At 43.8% G+C, this 19,554-nt stretch overlaps 1 protein-coding gene across 5 annotated transcripts in view; it reads left to right on the forward strand.

Annotated features, from left to right (window-relative positions):
• The window catches only part of gria3b (glutamate receptor, ionotropic, AMPA 3b), a 456,144-nt gene that overhangs the window by 199 nt on the left and 436,391 nt on the right, over positions 1-19,554 (forward strand). For all 5 annotated transcript variants that reach the window (XR_009811483.2, XM_061927997.2, XM_061927998.2 and 2 more), the window contains exon 2: positions 245-403. Coding sequence is in view for 4 of the 5 variants with exons in the window: in XM_061927997.2 (XP_061783981.1) it covers positions 245-403 (159 nt within the window). In the remaining variant the exon portion in view is untranslated. The remainder of the gene's footprint in view (positions 1-244; positions 404-19,554) is intronic.

Below are 19,554 nucleotides of genomic sequence, written 5' to 3' on the forward strand. Positions count from 1 at the left end.
GTGCGCTAAATTGTTCCCCTCACACGTGTGCGCGGAATGCACGGACTAATTTAACTTAGTCTGTGGGGAAAAAAAAAAAAAAAAAAAAAAGCTGCAGCTTCGGGTTGTATTTGGAAGGAATGCATGTGCGCAATTTGCGTGGGAATTAAAGAAAAAAAAAATCCCACGCAAAAAAAAAATAAAAAAATTATTAACGCATAAAAAAAACAGTATCACTGGAAAAGTGCATGTTTCCTCCTTGCAGGGGGTCTCTTCATGCGCTCCACCGTGCAGGAGCACAGCGCCTTCAGGTTCGCCGTGCAACTCTACAACACCAACCAAAACACCACCGAGAAGCCTTTCCACCTCAACTACAACGTGGACAACCTGGAGTCCTCCAACAGCTTCTCGGTCACCCACGCGTGTGAGTGATGCGCCCTCCAAACATGCAACAATTAGCACTCAATTACGCCTGCATCCATCTGCATGGGGTTTTTTTTTTAGTGGTCCCTTTCATGCACACATGCCTGAGATGCAGGGACCATGCGGTTACCATGGCAACACAGTGTACACACTCCGGCCTTGGAGGGGAACGGGAGTTCATATGTGTGGACAATAAGTAGCTTATAACGTGAAATGGCACGCATTGCTACGCTGTAAGCGTCTTTATGGGGCTCTTTTTATTGGTCATATACTGTGTGGTGCAGAGCAAGATAAATAAGCCCCCCCACCTCCCTGCAATTAGCAGCGAGTAAACGAGGAAGAAATAGAGCTGAAAGTGACATTTTGGATGTCATTTTAAAAAGGATGAGCTCAGTGAATGGGAGCCAAAGTGTCTCTCTCTCTCTCTCGCGCGCTCGCTCGCTCTTCCATCCCTCTAACCCCTGTGCTGCATGGTCATAATGGCCCCTCTGAGTCCCCGCCTGCTCCATCCTCTCACTCCACCCCCCCCCCCCCCCCTGTGTTATAGAGCATCTCCCTCAGCATTGCAGAGTCAGCTCATTAGCACCCAGCCCTCATAGCACCTCACGGTGCTGTCATTGGGTGAAGGGGTGGAATGGGGGGGGAGGAAGAAGAGAGAGAGAGAAAAAAAAAATAAAAATCTATAGCTCCCCTCCTGACCGGCAAACAAGTTGAATCTGCAGAGGAGGTGGGCCGTGAGCGGTGAGGGAGACGGGGGTGGAGCGTCATATCGCGAGCGGCGAAGGACCCAAACGAATGCTTCCGTAAGAAACAATAAGCAATGAGTGTGAATAAATAATAGATAGTGCCATGCAATTTCACGCATGTTGAAGAGGAATCGAGGGGGGAAAAAAAAAGAAGAAGCTTGATATCAAAATCTAATTAAATTCAGGGGCAGACTGAGCTTTAGCGAGAGGAAGGGGCCTCCTGTGGGAGCCGTGGCCCCATTTTCTTCTTCCCTTGCCTTTGTTGAAGCCTCTCCATCAAGAGCGCCGTCTCAGGACGCCCTTAAACTTCGCATGCACCGGCGCCGTCGAGTTGTACGGATGTGGAAGATGGAAAGGACGTGCAGTCAAATGTCATTTGTTATTATTCTTTTCGGATGTTCCTGATGTGCAAATCGTCTGCTTTTTCCGTCCTTTTTTTTTTTTTTTTTTCCCCAAGCCTTTCGCTTAATTATAAAAGAAGCGACAAAGTTGACAAAGCTGCACAGTTGTCAGCTGGAGACGGATAAAAACCGTGGTTTCTTTACACGACATCAGCAATAAAGAGGGTGGACATGTTTTCATCAATCAATCAATCAATCTTTATTTATATAGCCCTAAATCACAAGTGTCTCAAAGGGCTGCACAAGCCACAACGACATCCTCGGTACAAAGCCCACATACGGGCAAGGAAAAACTCACCCCAGTGGGACGTCGATGTGAATGACTATGAGAAACCTTGGAGAGGACCGCATATGTGGGTAACCCCCCCCCCTCTAGGGGAGACCGAAAGCAATGGATGTCGAGTGGGTCTGACATAATATTGTGAGAGTCCAGTCCATAGTGGATCCAACATAATAGTAAGAGTCCAGTCCATAGTGGGGCCAGCAGGACACCATCCCGAGCGGAGACGGGTCAGCAGCGTAGAGATGTTCCCAGCCGATGCACAGGCGAGCGGTCCACCCCGGGTCCCGACTCTGGACAGCCAGCACTTCATCCATGGCCACCGGACCTGTGCCCCCCCCCCCCTCAAGGAAAAGGGGAGCAGAGGAGAAAAGAAAAGAAACAGCAGATCAACTGGTCTAACAGGGGGGCTATTTAAAGGCTAGAGTATACAAATGAGTTTTAAGATGGGACTTAAATGCTTCTACTGAGGTAGCATCTCAAATTGTTACCGGGAGGGTATTCCATAGTACTGGAGCCCGAATAGAAAACGCTCTATAGCCCGCAGACTTTTTTTGGGCTCTGGGAATCACTAATAAGCCGGAGTTCTTTGAACGCAGATTTCTTGCCGGGACATATGGTACAATGCAATCGACAAGATAGGACGGAGCTAGACCGTGTAGTATTTTATACGTAAGTAGTAAAACCTTAAAGTCACATCTTAAGTGCACAGGAAGCCAGTGCAGGTGAGCCAGTATAGGCGTAATATGATCAAACTTTCTTGTTCTTGTCAAAAGTCTAGCAGCCACATTTTGTACTAACTGTAATTTTTTAATGCTAGACATAGGGAGACCCGAAAATAATACGTTACAGTAGTCGAGACGAGACGTAACGAACGCATGAATAATGATCTCAGCGTCGCTAGTGGATAAAATAGAACGAATTTTAGCGATATTACGGAGATGAAAGAAGGCCGTTTTAGTAACACTCTTAATGTGTGATTCAAACGAGAGAGTTGGGTCGAAGATAATACCCAGATTCTTTACTGATTCGCCTTGTGTAATTGTTTGGTTGTCAAATGTTAAGGTGGTATTATTAAATAAATGTCGGTGTTTAGCAGGACCGATAATCAGCATTTCCGTTTTCTTGGCGTTGAGTTGCAAGAAGTTAGCGGACATCCATTGTTTAATTTCATTAAGACACGCCTCCAGCTGACTACAATTCGGCGTGTTGGTCAGCTTTAGGGGCATGTAGAGTTGGGTGTCATCAGCATAACAATGAAAGCTAACACCGTATTTGCGTATGATGTCGCCTAGCGGCAGCATGTAAATACTAAAGAATGCAGGGCCAAGAACCGAACCCTGAGGAACTCCGCACGTTACATTAACATAGTCCGAGGTCACATTATTATGGGAGACGCATTGCATCCTGTCAGTAAGATAAGAGTTAAACCACGACAAAGCTAAGTCTGACATACCAATACGTGTTTTGATACGCTCTAATAAAATATTATGATCGACGGTATCGAAAGCAGCGCTAAGATCAAGAAGCAGCAACATAGATGACGCTTTGACAGTGACGTGCGGTGAGGTTCATGGCAGGTGAGGCACTGACTTCATCACAGTCAGATTTACAAACATATGAACCCTAAAGAGTATCTTATTCACCATTTGATTGGCAGCAGTTAACGGGTTATGTTTAAAAGCTCATACCAGCATTCTTCCCTGCTTGGCACTCAGCATCAAGGGTTGGAATTGGGGGTTAAATCACCAAAAATTATTCCCGGGCGCGGCGCCGCTGCTGCCCACTGCTCCCCTCACCTCCCAGGGGGTGAACAAGGGGATGAGTCAAATACAGACGACACATTTCATTACACCTAGTGTGTGTGTGACAATAATTGGTACCTTAACTTATCTTTAACTTTACACATACAAACTGTAGCACACAAAAAAGCACATTTAATTAAAAAAAACTTTATTATGGTCTTACCTTTACTTATAAATTAAGTCCATGCGCCGCAACTAAAGCCCTCACTTAAACTTTCCACGTGCAAGATTGAATCAATTTAAAAAAGTGTAACCGAGGGTTTATAAATGTCGCCTATACTGTATGAAACTACAAAATAACAAACACGGAGGCTCCAGTTTACACAAGGACCACTTTATTTACATTCTTTCAAAAACTTCCGCTCCACTCCGTGTCATCACTTCCGCTCTTAGAGCCTTCAAAATAAGAGCTCAAGGCATATACTGTGTCATGACTTGGACTGTGGAGTTTTTGTTTTCCCAAGATGCAAAAGGATTTGGATCGGACATGGCTTGAAGGTAAATACATTTTTAATAATAACACTCAAAAGAACAAAAGGCGCGCTCAAGGCGGATGTACAAACTTGACTAATGAAAACAAAAGACTTGCACGGGGGCAAAAAACTATGAACAATAAAAAACACTAACTGTGGCAATAATAAACAAACTTACTTGGCATGGACATGAAGTGCGCACACGTGGACAGAGTGTGACAGGGGCCATAAATGCGAGGATAGCAGGGTGAGAAAGGCTATGACTCCAGGACGAACAACAGAAAATGAAAAGCTTAAATAACACAGACATGATTAACAACAGGTGCGTGACTCAAAACAGGTGCGTGACATGACAGGTGAAACTAATGGGTAACTATGGTGACAAGACAAGGGAGTGAAAAAGCCAGAAACTAAACAAAACATGACTAAGACAAAACATGATTACACAGACATGACATACTGTATAACAGCGCATAACAGGAACTTAACATCACAAAGAGGAAAGCCCATAAAAATAGGTTACAAAAGTTATTTAATAGGAAGCCAAAAAGTGCAAAAACAATAATGTTCGTGTTGGAGGAGTTGTGAATTAGGTACACCTGCAGTCTGCAGGTGTACCTAATGTTGTGGCCCTGCAGTCATTCACAACTCCTCCAACACGAACATTATTGTTTTTGCACTTTTTGGCTGCACGTCACTGTGTTTTGAACAGTATATACCGTATTTTTCGGACTATAAGTCGCTCCGGAGTATAAGTCGCACCGGCCGAAAATGCATAATAAAGAAGGAAAAAAACATAAATAAGGGACATTTTTTTGATAAAACCCAACACCAAGAATAGACATTTGAAAGGCAATTTAAAATAAATAAAGAATAGTGAACAACAGGCTGAATAGGTGTACGTTATATGAGGCATAAATAACCAAGTGAGAACGTGCCTGGTATGTTAACGTAACATATTATGGTAAGAGTCATTCATATAACTATAACATACAGAACATGCTATACGTTTACCAAACAATCTGTCACTCCTAATCGCTAAATCCCATGAAATCTTATACGTCTAGTCCAGGGGTCGGCAACCTTTACCAGTCAAAGAGCCATTTTGACCAGTTTCACAAATTAAAGAAAACAATGGGAGCCACAAAAATCTTTTGAAATTTTAAATGAAATAGCACTGCATACAAAGTTTTTTTTTGTTGCTTTGTGCTATGTATAAACCAAGGGTCTCAGACACGCGGCCCAAACCTCCATCCATCCATCCATCCATTCATCTTCTTCCGCTTATCCGAGGTCGGGTCGCGGGGGCAGCAGCCTAAGCAGGGAAGCCCAGACTTCCCTCTCCCCAGCCACTTCGTCCAGCTCTTCCTGTGGGACCCCAAGGCGTTCCCAGGCCAGCCGGGAGACATAGTCTTCCCAACGTGTCCTGGGTCTTCCCCGTGGCCTCCTACCGGTCGGACGTGCCCTAAACACCTCCCTAGGGAGGCGTTCGGGTGGCATCCTGACCAGATGCCCGAACCACCTCATCTGGCTCCTCTCGATGTGGAGGAGCAGCGGCTTTACTTTGAGCTCCCCCCGGATGGCAGAGCTTCTCACCCTATCTCTAAGGGAGAGCCCCGCCACCCGGCTGAGGAAACTAATTTCGGTCGCTTGTACCCGTGATCTTGTCCTTTCGGTCATAACCCAAAGCTCATGACCATAGGTGAGGATGGGAACGTAGATCGACCGGTAAATTGAGAGCTTTGCCTTCCGGCTCAGCTCCATCTTCACCACAACGGATCGATACAGCGTCCGCATTACTGAAGACGCCGCACCGAACCGCCTGTCGATCTCACGATCCACTCTTCCCTCACTCGTGAACAAGACTCCGAGGTACTTGAACTCCTCCACTTGGGGCAAGATCTCCTCCCCAACCCGGAGATGGCACTCCACCCTTTTCCGGGCGAGAACCATGGACTTGGACTTGGAGGTGCTGATTCTCATCCCAGTCGCTTCACACTCAGCTGCGAACCGATCCAGTGAGAGCTGAAGATCCTGGCCAGATGAAGCCATCAGGACCACATCATCTGCAAAAATAGGCCCAAACCTTAATATGAAAATTGAATGTTAGTGCGGCCCGCGGGTTTTATATGAATGGCAGACTACGAATTTCAGGGCAATAATCTCTCGAACGTGCCGTGATGGCACAGCATTTAGCTCCCACTACAATCAACGTGCCGGCCCAGTCACAAATTGTATGGGGCTTCTGCTTGCTCACGTAAGTGTCAGCAAGGCATACTTGGTCAACAACCACACAGGTTACACTGACGGTGGCGGTATAAAAAACTTTAACACTCTTACTAATAATGCGCCACACTGTGAACCCACACCTAACAAGAATGACAAACACATTTCGGGAGAACATCTGCACCGTAACACAACCTAAACACAACAGAACAAATACCCAGAATCCCATGCAGCCCTAACTCTTCCGGGCTACATTATACACCCCCGCTACCAAACCCCGCCCACCTCAACCGACCACAGAGGGGGGGGGGGGGGTTGATGTGTGAGGGAGCAGGGTTGGGGTTTGAGACTTTTATTAATCAATACTGGGGTAGAGCGGAATATACGTTTGGTCAGGAAAAAACACAGAGGCCATATTGTCCCTACAAAACTGTATATATATATATATATATATATTTATGTATGTATGTATATTATTACTTTATTTGTGCACTATTGACAAAAAGACTTTGATCACTGCCATTATTTTGTGATTACGTAAGCTATATTCACAGGATTGTCTGGAGCGCAGGCAGCATGTCTGCAATGTGGACATACTTTAATTCATCCGAGACATTCCCACAGACAGCGATCTACAAAATGTGCAATGTGCAAATATTAATAGGACAGTGGTGGCTTTTAAAGGAGAGAAAATGCAGCTCGAGCAGCGAAGCAAAGCAAGTGTGACATCAGTCAGGCTCGATGCAGCTCTCCAGCGACAGAAATAAAGGGTCTCCAACCACGAGTACAGTCTCCAATAACACCAGAAAAAGATGACGGGTTTGTTGCCTGTCCTTTTTGTTAAAGAAAATGTCACTGAAAGAATTGGAGAAGAACTTGAAAGTTCTTGAGGGTTCCCGGTTCGATCCCCACTTCCGCCATCCTAGTCACTGCTGTTGTGTCTTTGGGCAAGACACTTTACCCACCTGCTTCCAGTGCCACCCACACTGGTTTAAATGTAGCTCAACGGTGTAGATAATGTGTTTCACTATGTAAAGCACTTTCAGTCTCTAGAGAAAAGCACTATATAAATATAACTCACTTCACTTCATATGATGTCATGTTGACAATGCTCTGAGCCACGAACCCACCGATATCTTGGCAATCTGGGGGAAACCCTGAATGTATTGAAACACGTAATAGTAGGGCTGTGGCAATATGGCTGAAAACCTGTATCACAATATAAGTTTCTTTATATTGATCTATATCAATAATCATTGATAATTTTTATGACTTATTTAAGCCGGCACATGAATACATTAATGCAATTTCCAACTTCCCAAGGGTGCTATTCATACTTGCCAACCTTGAGACCTCCAATTTCGGGGGGTGGGTGCGGTGGGCGTGGTTGGGGCGGGGGCGTGGTTAGGAGGGGAGGAGTATACTTACAGCTAGAATTCACCAAGTCAAGTATTTCATATATATATATATATATATATATAAGAAATAATTGACTTTCAGTGAATTCTAGCTATATATATATATATATATGTCTTAATAAGGTTATCCAAAAAATAGTGCTCGATACCGTAGTAGAGCGCAATATATGTATGTGTGGGAAAAAAATCACAAGGCTACTTCATCTCTACAGGCCTGTTTCATGAGGGGGGGTACCCTCAATCATCAGGAGATTTTAATGGGAGCATTCGCATACCATGGTTTATATAGGGCACAGAGTGGGTGGGTACAGGCTGGCGTAGGGGCGTGGTGATTGGCTCATGTGTTACCTAGGAGGTGTTTCCGTCTATGGCGGCATGCTGTTACAATTTCGCTGCGCTTGTTGAGGGATGACAGGTCTGGACGGTAAATAATAAACAGTTTCTCTTTCAAGCATAGGTTGCATCTTTTATTACCACTATTGTAAGGTGTGCTGGATGCAAGAATTTGCCATGTTATTGAATATTCAACATTATTGTCTTTGAGGTCCCAAATGTGTTTGCTGAGTTCTGTGGTATTTCGCAGGTTTTTTGCAGGACCAGGAACAAAAACCTGCGAAATACCACAGAACTCAGCAAACACATTTGGGACCTCAAAGAGGTCCCAAATGTTGGTATCGATTTTGTGTCTATCACGATATAAATTAATATTGTTTTATCGACCGACCCCTACTTGATAGCACACGCAAAACTGATCTACCGTATTTTCCGGGCTATAAGGCGCACTTAAAATACTTTTCCCCCCCCTCAAAACTCAGTGTGCCTTACAACCCGGTGCACCTAATGCAAGGAATACGTTTGGTTGAGCTTACTCACCTCGAAGCTATTTTATTTGGTACATGGTGTAATGATAAGTGTGACCAGTAGATGGCAGTCAAACATAAGAGATCAGTACAGACAGCAATATGTCTCAAGTAAAAAACACCTATATTTTATATGTTCCATTGAAAATATAGAACATTACACACGGCGCTCAAAAATCTATCTACATGTTTTACTACGACCTTGGTAAGCTATGAAGCCGCACTGCTTGAATAATTGTCGGCACATTAAACATACGAGTAATATTAGGGTGTGTGAATAAGGTAAGACATATTATCTGGCGTTTTGTTTAACAATATTATGCAAAAGCAACTTTTCTTACCTTCTGGTACCTGCTGATCTGTGTTTGGGATCTGCATGAGTCCTGAAAATAAATAAATAAATAAATAAAATATATATATATATATATATATATATATATATATATATATATATATATATATATATATATATATATATATATATATATATATACATTGTCTTTATAATCCGTTTTGTCATTTAACATCAATTAACATTGATGTTCATCAACATTTAACATTGTCACGTTATTCATGGGAAAATTCATTTTTAGACAGTATGATTGGCCTGAGCGGCTAGGAGACACCGAGAGTAACAAGCGGTAGAAAATGGATTAGAAAGGAAAGATTAACAAAAAATATATATAAAAGTAAAAAAAAATACAAATACAAATAAATAAAAACAATTTTTTTTTTTTTACTTGGGACTTCCCGTGGGCCGGATTTTGGATGCTGGGGGGCCGGATCCGGCCCGCGGGCCGTAGTTTGGGGACCCCTGATTTAAAGGGCAGCAAATGACCAACAACAAGAAAGTCTAAGTGTAGCGTAGAGCGAACAAAAATCCTGCAAGGACAGGCTGGGTGACATGGACATATAAAGGGAAGTGATTAGTGGCAGCAGCAGGTGAAGACACTAATCAACAAACTGAAACAGGTGCATGAGCTCAGGCACTCCTAGCAACAAGAACATAAACAAAGGATGATTAGGAGTGCTGGCAACATAAATTTAAACTAATTTAAGATGAATTAAAACAACCCACACCAGACATGACTTAGAGGGATCGGTCATGACAGTACATTTTTCAAATTTGGTGTCAACGCGATTGACTTTGGTGGATAAAAAAGTGAGCAGAAATTCGAGGTCCATGGCACAATCGCGATATACATAGAACGTTGCGTTATATTGGACGGCGTTTTCTCGAACTTTGCTCGTATGTTAAGTGTGGGAACGTTTCCTCTTATTTTTGCTAAAATCATGAATATCTTGCTCATCTTGCAAAGCATATCTTGTTTTTATCTGTGATATCGGAGCATTTAAGGCGGGGGATTGTCGGAAATCTGGAGGATAGGGTCACAACTCAGTAAGATAGTGAGCTTGTTAATACAGAGAATAACTTCGCCACACCTCGTGTGTGTGTGACAATTATTGCTAACAGGGGTGAGACAAAGTTGTGAGAAAAAAAAATGTTAATTATTATTTTAGCCAAGGTCTTCCTGTTGAACTTTGTCTAAATCAGGTCAATTACTTTTTTAAAGCAACTTCAATTTGCATTGCAATGAAGAAAGGCACAATAACAGATGTCACACTTACACTAAAGCACACCCACATTCACACACATACACACACATACACACACAAAACATTAGGCATCAATGGGCCGGTATACTAAGATTAAGCATACAATCTATTAGACAGCTAAATTATTAATAAGTCATCTATGATACAATACAAAAAAATGTCAGGAGTTATTAAATAATTACTAATTTACCTGTGTGCACATCATCACAATTTTTTTTAAATTTTTTAATTTTTAAAAACAATTTTGAGCAAGTTAGATAGTTTTGGTGTTTTCTTTTTTGTTGTTATTGCTGATATTTTAACTGTCCTTTTTTACGTAAAAATGATACTTTGTTCTCTTTTTAGCACTTTGCCTGTTCTTGATTTTAAATGGGCAAAAGTGTAATTGTTATATTTATTTTGTACCAGCCTAATGAGCAGCGTAATTACAGTATTAATACATATTTATGAATTAATTAGTCATCTTTGTTGTTAGTAAGCCATACTTGCCAACCTTGAGACCTCCGATTTTGGGAGGTGGGGGGAGGGGGGTGGGGGTGGGCGTGGTCGGGGTGGGACGGGGGCGTGGTTGGGGGCGTGGCTAAAAGGGGAGGAGTATATTTACAGCTAGAATTCACCAAGTCAAGTATTTCATATATATATATATATATATATATATATATATATATATATATATGTATATATATATATTTATTTTATTATATATATATATATATAAAATAAATACTTGAATTTCAGTGTTCATTTATTTACACATATACACACACATAACACTCAACTACTCATTGTTGAGTTAAGGGTTGAATTGCCCATCCTTGTTCTATTCTCTGTCACTATTTTTCGAACCATGCTGAACACCCTCTCTGATGATGCATTGCTGTGTGGCACGCACACAAGTGCTTTCATCAAATGCACTAGATGGCAGTATTGTCCTGTTTAAGAGTGTCACAACATTGCTGTTTACGGCAGACGAACTGCTTTACGGTATACAAAAAAGTGACTGCTGTTGTTGTGTGTTGTTGCCACGCTGGGAGGACGTTAATGAAACTGCCTAACAATAAACCCACATAAGAAACCAAGAACTCGCCCTCCATCATTCTATAGTTATAACGTGATTGGGCAGGTACGTTTTTTTATATTGTGAAGGACCTGAGTCCGCCTGAATTTCGGGAGATTTTCGGGAGAAAATTTGTCCCGGGAGGTTTTTGGGAGAGGCGCTGAATTTCGGGAGTCTCCCGGAAAATCCGGGAGGGTTGGCAAGTATGTAGTAAGCACATGCCTGAAATATCTCAAGCTGGATTTAAAAGTTGATTGCTAAATTAGAGCCGTTAAATGTATACGCTTTATAATCCAATTACCTTACTTTACCAGTTTCTAAGATGCACTCACTACATTTTAGAATAATAATTTTTAAAAATCCATATATTAACCGCACTATAAATTGCAGATATTTACTTTCTGTTTTGAAAAAATATTTGAGATGATGTCTTTTTTATTCAACATTTTTATTATTTTGTTATATGTCTGTGTTTTACTTGCCCAGGGACTACAGGTGGAAATTAGCAAAAGTTGCTACAACCTAGCTCAAGGCATCTTCCTTTGTTTTTCAAGATTGATGTTTTTGTGCATTTTCCCTGTTTTAAATAAATACAATTCTATTCCTATCCGATTCCTATGTATATAAATTGCGAAATTAGTCTTTTTACTTAGAAATATTTTGTAAATGTTCCTTAATTTTTTACGATAACACAAAATTGACTACCACAAACATAAAAAAGTTAAACTTAAAGTACCAATGATTGTCACACACACACACTGGGTGTGGCGAAATTATTCTCTGCATTTGACCCATCACCCTTGATCAGCCCACTGGGAGGTGAGGGGAGCAGTGGGCAGCAACGATGGCCGCGCCCGGGAATCATTTTTGGTGTTTTAACCCCCAATTCCAACCCTTGGTGCTGAGTGCCAAGCAGCCATCCCATTGTTATAGTCTTTGGTATGTCTCGGCCGGGGTTTGAACTCACAACCTACCGATCTCAGGGCGGACTCTCTTACGCCATGGGCTGGCCCTGCATATAGGCATACCGATATCCTACCCGGTACTCGTTTAAATTGAAGAACAGGAAGTATTTCTTGCCTCAGGCCTGGTAAACAAATACGGTGCAGTCCAGCCTTTGGCTAGTGGGAGTCATAGCCAGCGATAGTGTTAATGAGAAGCCAGAGCCTGGAGACTTCTTCCATCCTTCCATCTGTTTGGCAACACTTGGCCTTCCTTTGTGGAAAACGTTAAAGGACACAAAGGCAGGGCGATCTTCACAAAGGAAGGAAATAGGGTCATAAAATAACATTATTCTGCAGACCTCGGAGGCTGACGGAGGAACTCCTGTACTGTTTTACATTTGTCAGCGTTTGTTGTGCAAGCTGTCACCATTATTTACTCGGCTGTTCAAACTTCCTTCCGTCATCAATAGCTCCCTGTGCATGACTCAGGCTTTTTTATGAGCAGCAGCATAGTACATTTAATTTTCATGAGGTGGCAATCCAATCCAAGACGTTAGGAAAGAGGCGTTTATGTGGATTTGGGGACTTAATCCATTTGGAGGCGGGCGTTACGGTTCCATCGATAAATGCGGCACATCCTTTAAAGGCCTACTGAAATGCGATTTTCTTATTTAAACGGGGATAGTAGGTCCATTCTATGTGTCATACTTGATCATTTCGTGATATTGCCATAATTTTGCTGAAAGGATTTAGTAGAGAACATCGACGATAAAGTTCGCAACATTTGGTCGCTGATAAAAAAAAGCCTTGCCTGTACCGGAAGTAGCAAACGAGTAGCGTGACGTCACAGGTTGTGGAGCTCCTCACATCTGCACATTGTTTACAATCATGGCCACCAGCAGCGAAAGCGATTCGGACCGAGAAAGCGACGATTTCCCCATTAATTTGAGCGAGGATGAACGATTCGTGGATGAGGAAAGTGAGAGTGAAGGACTAGAGGGCAGTGGGAGCGATTCAGATAGGGAAGATGCTGTGAGAGGCGGGTGGGACCTGATATTCAGCTGGGAATGACTAAAACAGTAAATAAACACAAGACATATATATACTCTATTAGCCACAACACAACCAGGCTTATATTTAATATGCCACAAATTAATCCCGCATAACAAACACCTCCCCCCGTCCATATAAATAAATGATAAATGGGTTATACTTGTATAGCGCTTTTCTACCTTCAAGGTACTCAAAGCGCTTTGACAGTATTTCCACATTCACCCATTCACACACACATTCACACACTGATGGCGGGAGCTGCCATGCAAGGCGCTAACCAGCACCCATCAGGAGCAAGGGTGAAGTGTCTTGCCCAAGGACACAACGGACGTGACTAGGATGGTAGAAGGTGGAGATTGAACCCCAGTAACCAGCCACCCTCCGATTGCTGGCACGGCCACTCTACCAACTTTGCCGCCAATACAACTCAAACACTTGCACAACACACTCAATCCCACAGCCCAAAGTACCGTTCACCTCCCCAAAGTTCATACAGCACATATATTTCCCCAAAGTCCTCAAAGTTACATGCACATAGTGGCACGCACGTACGGGCAAGCGATCAAATGTTTGGAAGCCGCAGCTGCATGCGTACTCACGGTACCGCGTCTGCGTATCCAAGTCAAAGTCCTCCTGGTAAGAGTCTCTGTTGTCCCAGTTCTCCACAGGCCAATGGTAAAGCTTGACTGTCATCTTCCGGGAATGTAAACAATGAAACACCGGCTGTGTTATCCGGCACAACAGTCAGGTGGTGCATTCTACGGCGGGGGTGCGTTATCCAGCAATACACCTGCCGCAATACACCGCTTCCCACCTACAGCTTTCTTTTTTTGCTGTCTCCATTGTTCATTGCACAAATTGCAAAAGATTCACCAACACAGATGTCCAGAATACTGTGGAATTTTGCGATGAAAACAGACGACTTAATAGCTGGCCACCGTGCTGTCCCAAAATGTCCTCCACAATCCGTGACGTCATCAAACCGAGACGTTTTCAGCAGGATATTTCGCGCAAAATTTAAAATTGCACTTTAGTAAGCTAACCCGGCCGTATTGGCATGTGTTGCAATGTTAAGATTTCATCATTGATATATAAACTATCAGACTGCGTGGTCGGTAGTAGTGGGTTTCAGTAGGCTTTTAAGACCAACATAATAGAAAGGCGCATTCAGTGAGTTCAATTAAATATTCAGAGAGAAAATATTGCCTATGATGAAGGCGGAGCGTCAGAACAATGTTCTTGCAAGCCTTTTGATATTTTTTAATTGAATTAAGTGACCGGCAACAACACACACGTGTGTGGCTGCAGTTATCCTCAAGCCTCTACTTTCTTTGTAGCACAGCAGCTTTGCTCCTGAAGACTCTTGTTGCTTTGAAGGCGCCATCAGAAATTGGCAAATGTGTAATTACCGGCGCAGGTTCCATAATGGCTGCAGAACCTGCGAGACAGTACGGCTCTAAGAGACGAAAAGAGGAGTTCAAAGTGAAAGGAAAGCGGACAGCGTTAATGTTCCCGATGGTCGCGGCCAACCAACTTAATGACACCGCCATCCTTTCCGCTCCTGTTTACCCTTCTCTTCTTTTACCTGAGGCGGGAAGGAACAGCGAGCCCTCCCTCCACCTCTCCCCGACACGCTTTTTTTTTTACTCGATTACGCGCCTTGTTTTCTTTCAAAGGCACATTTGTGCAATGTTTTGCTTTTTGAAGCTCATTTTCATTTCCCTCATTTTGTCATTTGCCTGATGTTCTGCAGCCCTTCTTCCTCCATTGAGCAGATGGAGTGAATGCTTTTTTTTTCTTTCTTTTTTTTCTTCCTGCAATGTTTAACCCCCTTTTAGCTACTTTAGTTTAAACAGCTTCGCTGCGGGAGATTGGAGACGCAGACGAGATGGCTTTGACTGTATTAAAAGAAAAGAAGGATGGGGGGGGGGGGGACGCGGCAATGCTTTATTGTAAACAAAGGGGGGATGTGGTTAACACAGCCTGAAGACGTTGGCGCTGCAGTATTGGTACACGAAACGTGCCGCAGAATTATTTATTACTTTTGCTGCATTCAGCTTGGATGGTGTGTTGCACAATGCCGGTGCGGGGTGATCTATGGGGATAATAAGTGAGAAATAGTCTCAAGGTGAAAAAAAAAAAAATCCACTTTGAAACGTTTGTGGAGCCAATAAAAAACACTAAGAGTCAGGAAGAACATTTGTCTTGCAGGTTTTTTTTAAATCAATCAATCAATCAATCAATCAATCTTTATTTATATAGCCCTAAATCACAAGTGTCTCAAAGGGCTGCACAAGCCACAACGACATCCTCGGTACAAAGCCCACATAAGGGCAAGGAAAAACTCACCCCAGTGGGACGTCGATGTGAATGACTATGAGAAACCTTGGAGAGGACCGCATATGTGGGTAACCCCCCCCCCCCCCCTCTAGGGGAGTCCGAAAGCAATGGATGTCGAGTGGGTCTGACATAATATTGTGAGAGTCCAATCCATAGTGGATCCAACATAATAGTAAGAGTCCAGTCCATAGTGGGGCCAGCAGGACACCATCCCGAGCGGAGACGGGTCAGCAGCGCAGAGATGTTCTCAGCCAATGTACAGGCGAGCGGTCCACCCCGGGTCCCGACTCTGGACAGCCAGCACTTCATCCATGGCCACCGGACCTGTGCCCCCCCCTCAAGGAAAAGGGGAGCAGAGGAGAAAAGAAAAGAAACGGCAGATCAACTGGTCTAAAAGGGCGGCCTATTTAAAGGCTAGAGTATACAAATGAGTTTTAAGATGGGACTTAAATGCTTCTACTGAGGTAGCATCTCTAATTGTTACCGGGAGGGCATTCCATAGTGCTGGAGCCCGAATAGAAAACGCTCTATAGCCCGCAGACTTTTTTTGGGGCTCTGGGAATCACTAATAAGCCGAGTTCTTTGAACGCAAATTTCTTGCCGGGACATATGGTACACTGCAATCGACAAGATAGGACGGAGCCAGACCGTGTAGCACCTTATACGTAAGTAGTAAAACCTTAAAGTCACATCTTAAGTGCACAGGAAGCCAGTGCAGGTGAGCCAGTATAGGCGTAATATGATCAAACTTTCTTGTTCTTGTCAAAAGTCTAGCAGCCGCATTTTGTACCAATTGTAATCTTTTAATGCTAGACATAGGGAGACCCGAAAATAATACGTTACAGTAGTCGAGACGAGACGTAACGAACGCATGAATAATGATCTCAGCGTCGCTAGTGGATAAAATAGAACGAATTTTAGCGATATTGCGGAGATGAAAGAAGGCCGTTTTAGTAACACTCTTAATGTGTGACTCAAAGGAGAGAGTTGGGTCGAAAATAATACCCAGATTCTTTACTGATTCGCCTTGTGTAATTGTTTGGTTGTCAACCAAATCCATAATCTAATGGCTATCGTACACAATATAGGAGAATCATGCATATTCCGTTATAGAATCAGAATCAGAAATACTTTAATAATCCCTGAAGGGAAATTAAGATTTTCAGCGCAATCCCATTCAAGAGCAGACAAACATTACAGGGAGACAGAACAGGATCGCTGACGGGTCTGCCAACTTCTTTACAAAAAAGGTGAGAAACAGGTAAACTCATGGAAGGGGGCGTGGGTGAGGAGAACAAAAATATTCAGTCTAAGCCTGGGCCCCTGCAGAGGGGGTCCAGACTGAGGCCAAGGGGAATAAAAACCTCATAGCCATCCATCCATCCATGCATCTTCTTCCGCTTATCCGAGGTCGGGTCGCGGGGGCAGCAGCCTAAGCAGGGAAGCCCAGACTTCCCTCTTTCCAGCCACTTCGTCCAGCTCTTCCTGTGGGACCCCGAGGCGTTCCCAGGCCAGCTGGGAAACATAGTCTTCCCAACGTGTCCTGGGTCTTCCCCGCGGCCTCCTACCGGTCGGACGTGCCCTAAACACCTCCCTAGGGAGGCGTTTGGTTGGCATCCTGACCAGATGCCCGAACCACCTCATCTGGCTCCTCTCGATGTGGAGGAGCAGCGGCTTTACTTTGAGCTCCTCCCGGATGGCAGAGCTTCTCACCCTATCTCTAAGGGAGAGCCCCGCCACCCGGCGGAGGAAACTCATTTCGGCCGCTTGTACCCGTGATCTTGTCCTTTCGGTCATAACCCAAGGCTCATGAACATAGGTGAGGATGGGAACGTAGATCGACCGGTAAATTGAGAGCTTTGCCTTCCGGCTCAGCTCCTTCTTCACCACAACGGATCGATACAGCGTCCGCATTACTGAAGACGCCGCACCGATCCGCCTGTCGATCTCACGATCCACTCTTCCCTCACTCGTGAACAAGACTCCAAGGTACTTGAACTCCTCCACTTGGGGCAGGATCTCCTCCCCAACCCGGAGATGGCACTCCACCCTTTTCCGGGCGAGAACCATGGACTCGGACTTGGAGGCGCTGATTCTCATCCCAGTCGCTTCACACTCAGCTGCGAACCGATCCAGTGAGAGCTGAAGATCCTGGCCAGATGAAGCCATCAGGACCACATCATCTGCAAAAAGCAGAGACCTAATCCTGCAGCCACCAAACCAGATCCCCTCAACGCCTTGACTGCGCCTAGAAATTCTGTCCATAAAAGTTATGAACAGAATCGGTGACAAAGGGCAGCCTTGGCGGAGTCCAACCCTCACTGGAAACGTGTCCGACTTACTACCGGCAATGCGGACCAAGCTCTGGCACTGATCATACAGAGAGCGGACTGCCACAATCAGACAGTCCGATACCCCATACTCTCTGAGCACTCCCAAAAGGACTTTCCGAGGGACACGGTCGAATGCCTTCTCCAAGTCCACAAAACACATGTAGACTGGTTGGGCAAACTCCCATGCACCCTCAAGGACCCTGCCGAGAGTATAGAGCTGGTCCACAGTTCCACGACCAGGACGAAAACCACACTGTTCCTCCTGAATCCGAGGTTTGACTATAGCCATAGCACACATAAACATGTGTGTAGGAGGGAAACATCAAAAGACATTAAAGGGGAACATTATCACCAGACCTATGTAAGCATCAATATATACCTTGATGTTGCAGAAAAAAGACCATATATTTTTTTAACCGATTTCCGAACTCTAAATGGGTGAATTTTGGCGAATTAAACGGCTTTCTATTATTTGCTCTCGGAAGCAATCCGCCATTTTCTCACTTTCGTCGGTGTGTTGTCGGAGGGTGTAACAACACGAACAGGGACGGATTCAAGTTGCACCAGTGGCCCAAAGATGCGAAAGTGGCAAGAAATTGGACGACATTTGTTCAAAATACGAGGGTGTGGGGAAAGCCGACGAAATGGTCAGTCGTTTGTTCCGCACACTTTACCGATGAAAGCTATGCTACGACAGAGATGGCAAGAATGTGTGGATATCCTGCGACACTCAAAGCAGATGCTGACACCAACTCCAAAACTGGACAGGTCAGCTTTCAGGAAAAGAGAGCGGATGAGGGTATGTCTACAGAATATATTAATTGATGAAAACATTATTCATTACTCGCGATTTTACGTAAATGATTATACATAAACTGTGTTTACCAATAATTTAGCTTAAAACATTTATTTTTTTCAATCATTCGAGTACATTCGGGTAGTGTTGTGTAATGCAGTATTTTGTGTCTATTTAGGTATGGTTAATTTGAGTGCTGAAATTGTGGAAAAATATATGTTCTTAGCGCGCCTGAAATGGGCTGTCTGCACTCTCAAAGTGCATGTTGTTGCCAAATGTATTTCATATGCTGTAAACCTAGTTCATAGTTGTTAGTTTCCTTTAATGCCAAACAAACACATACCAATCGTTGGTTAGAAGGCGATCGCCAAATTCGTCCTCGCTTTCTCCCGTGTCGCTGGCTGTCGTGTCGTTTTCGTCGGTTTCGCTTGCATACGGTTCAAATCAATATGGCTCAATAGCTTCAGTTTCTTCTTCAATTTCGTTTTCGCTACCTGCCGGGCGGAAGGCGGTGTACACCCTGGACAAGCAAAGTATAGTCAAGGTTTCTGTGGTTTATCCGTTACACAATGCTCAATACCGAGGTAGAGCGGAATCTACGTTAGGTCAGGAAAATACACAGAGGCTATTTCATCCCTACAAGCCTGTTTCGCAGGTTTCCCTGCTCTTCAGGGGATTATATAATATATATATATAATATAATAAAATCCCCTGAAGAGCGTAACAAGCCTGTTTCACAGGTTTCTCTGCTCTTCAGGGGATTTTATAATATATACAATATAATAAAATCCCCTGAAGAGCAG

Source organism: Nerophis lumbriciformis, linkage group LG35 (assembly GCF_033978685.3).
Source record: "Nerophis lumbriciformis linkage group LG35, RoL_Nlum_v2.1, whole genome shotgun sequence".
In the NCBI taxonomy this organism is placed as follows: domain Eukaryota; kingdom Metazoa; phylum Chordata; class Actinopteri; order Syngnathiformes; family Syngnathidae; genus Nerophis; species Nerophis lumbriciformis.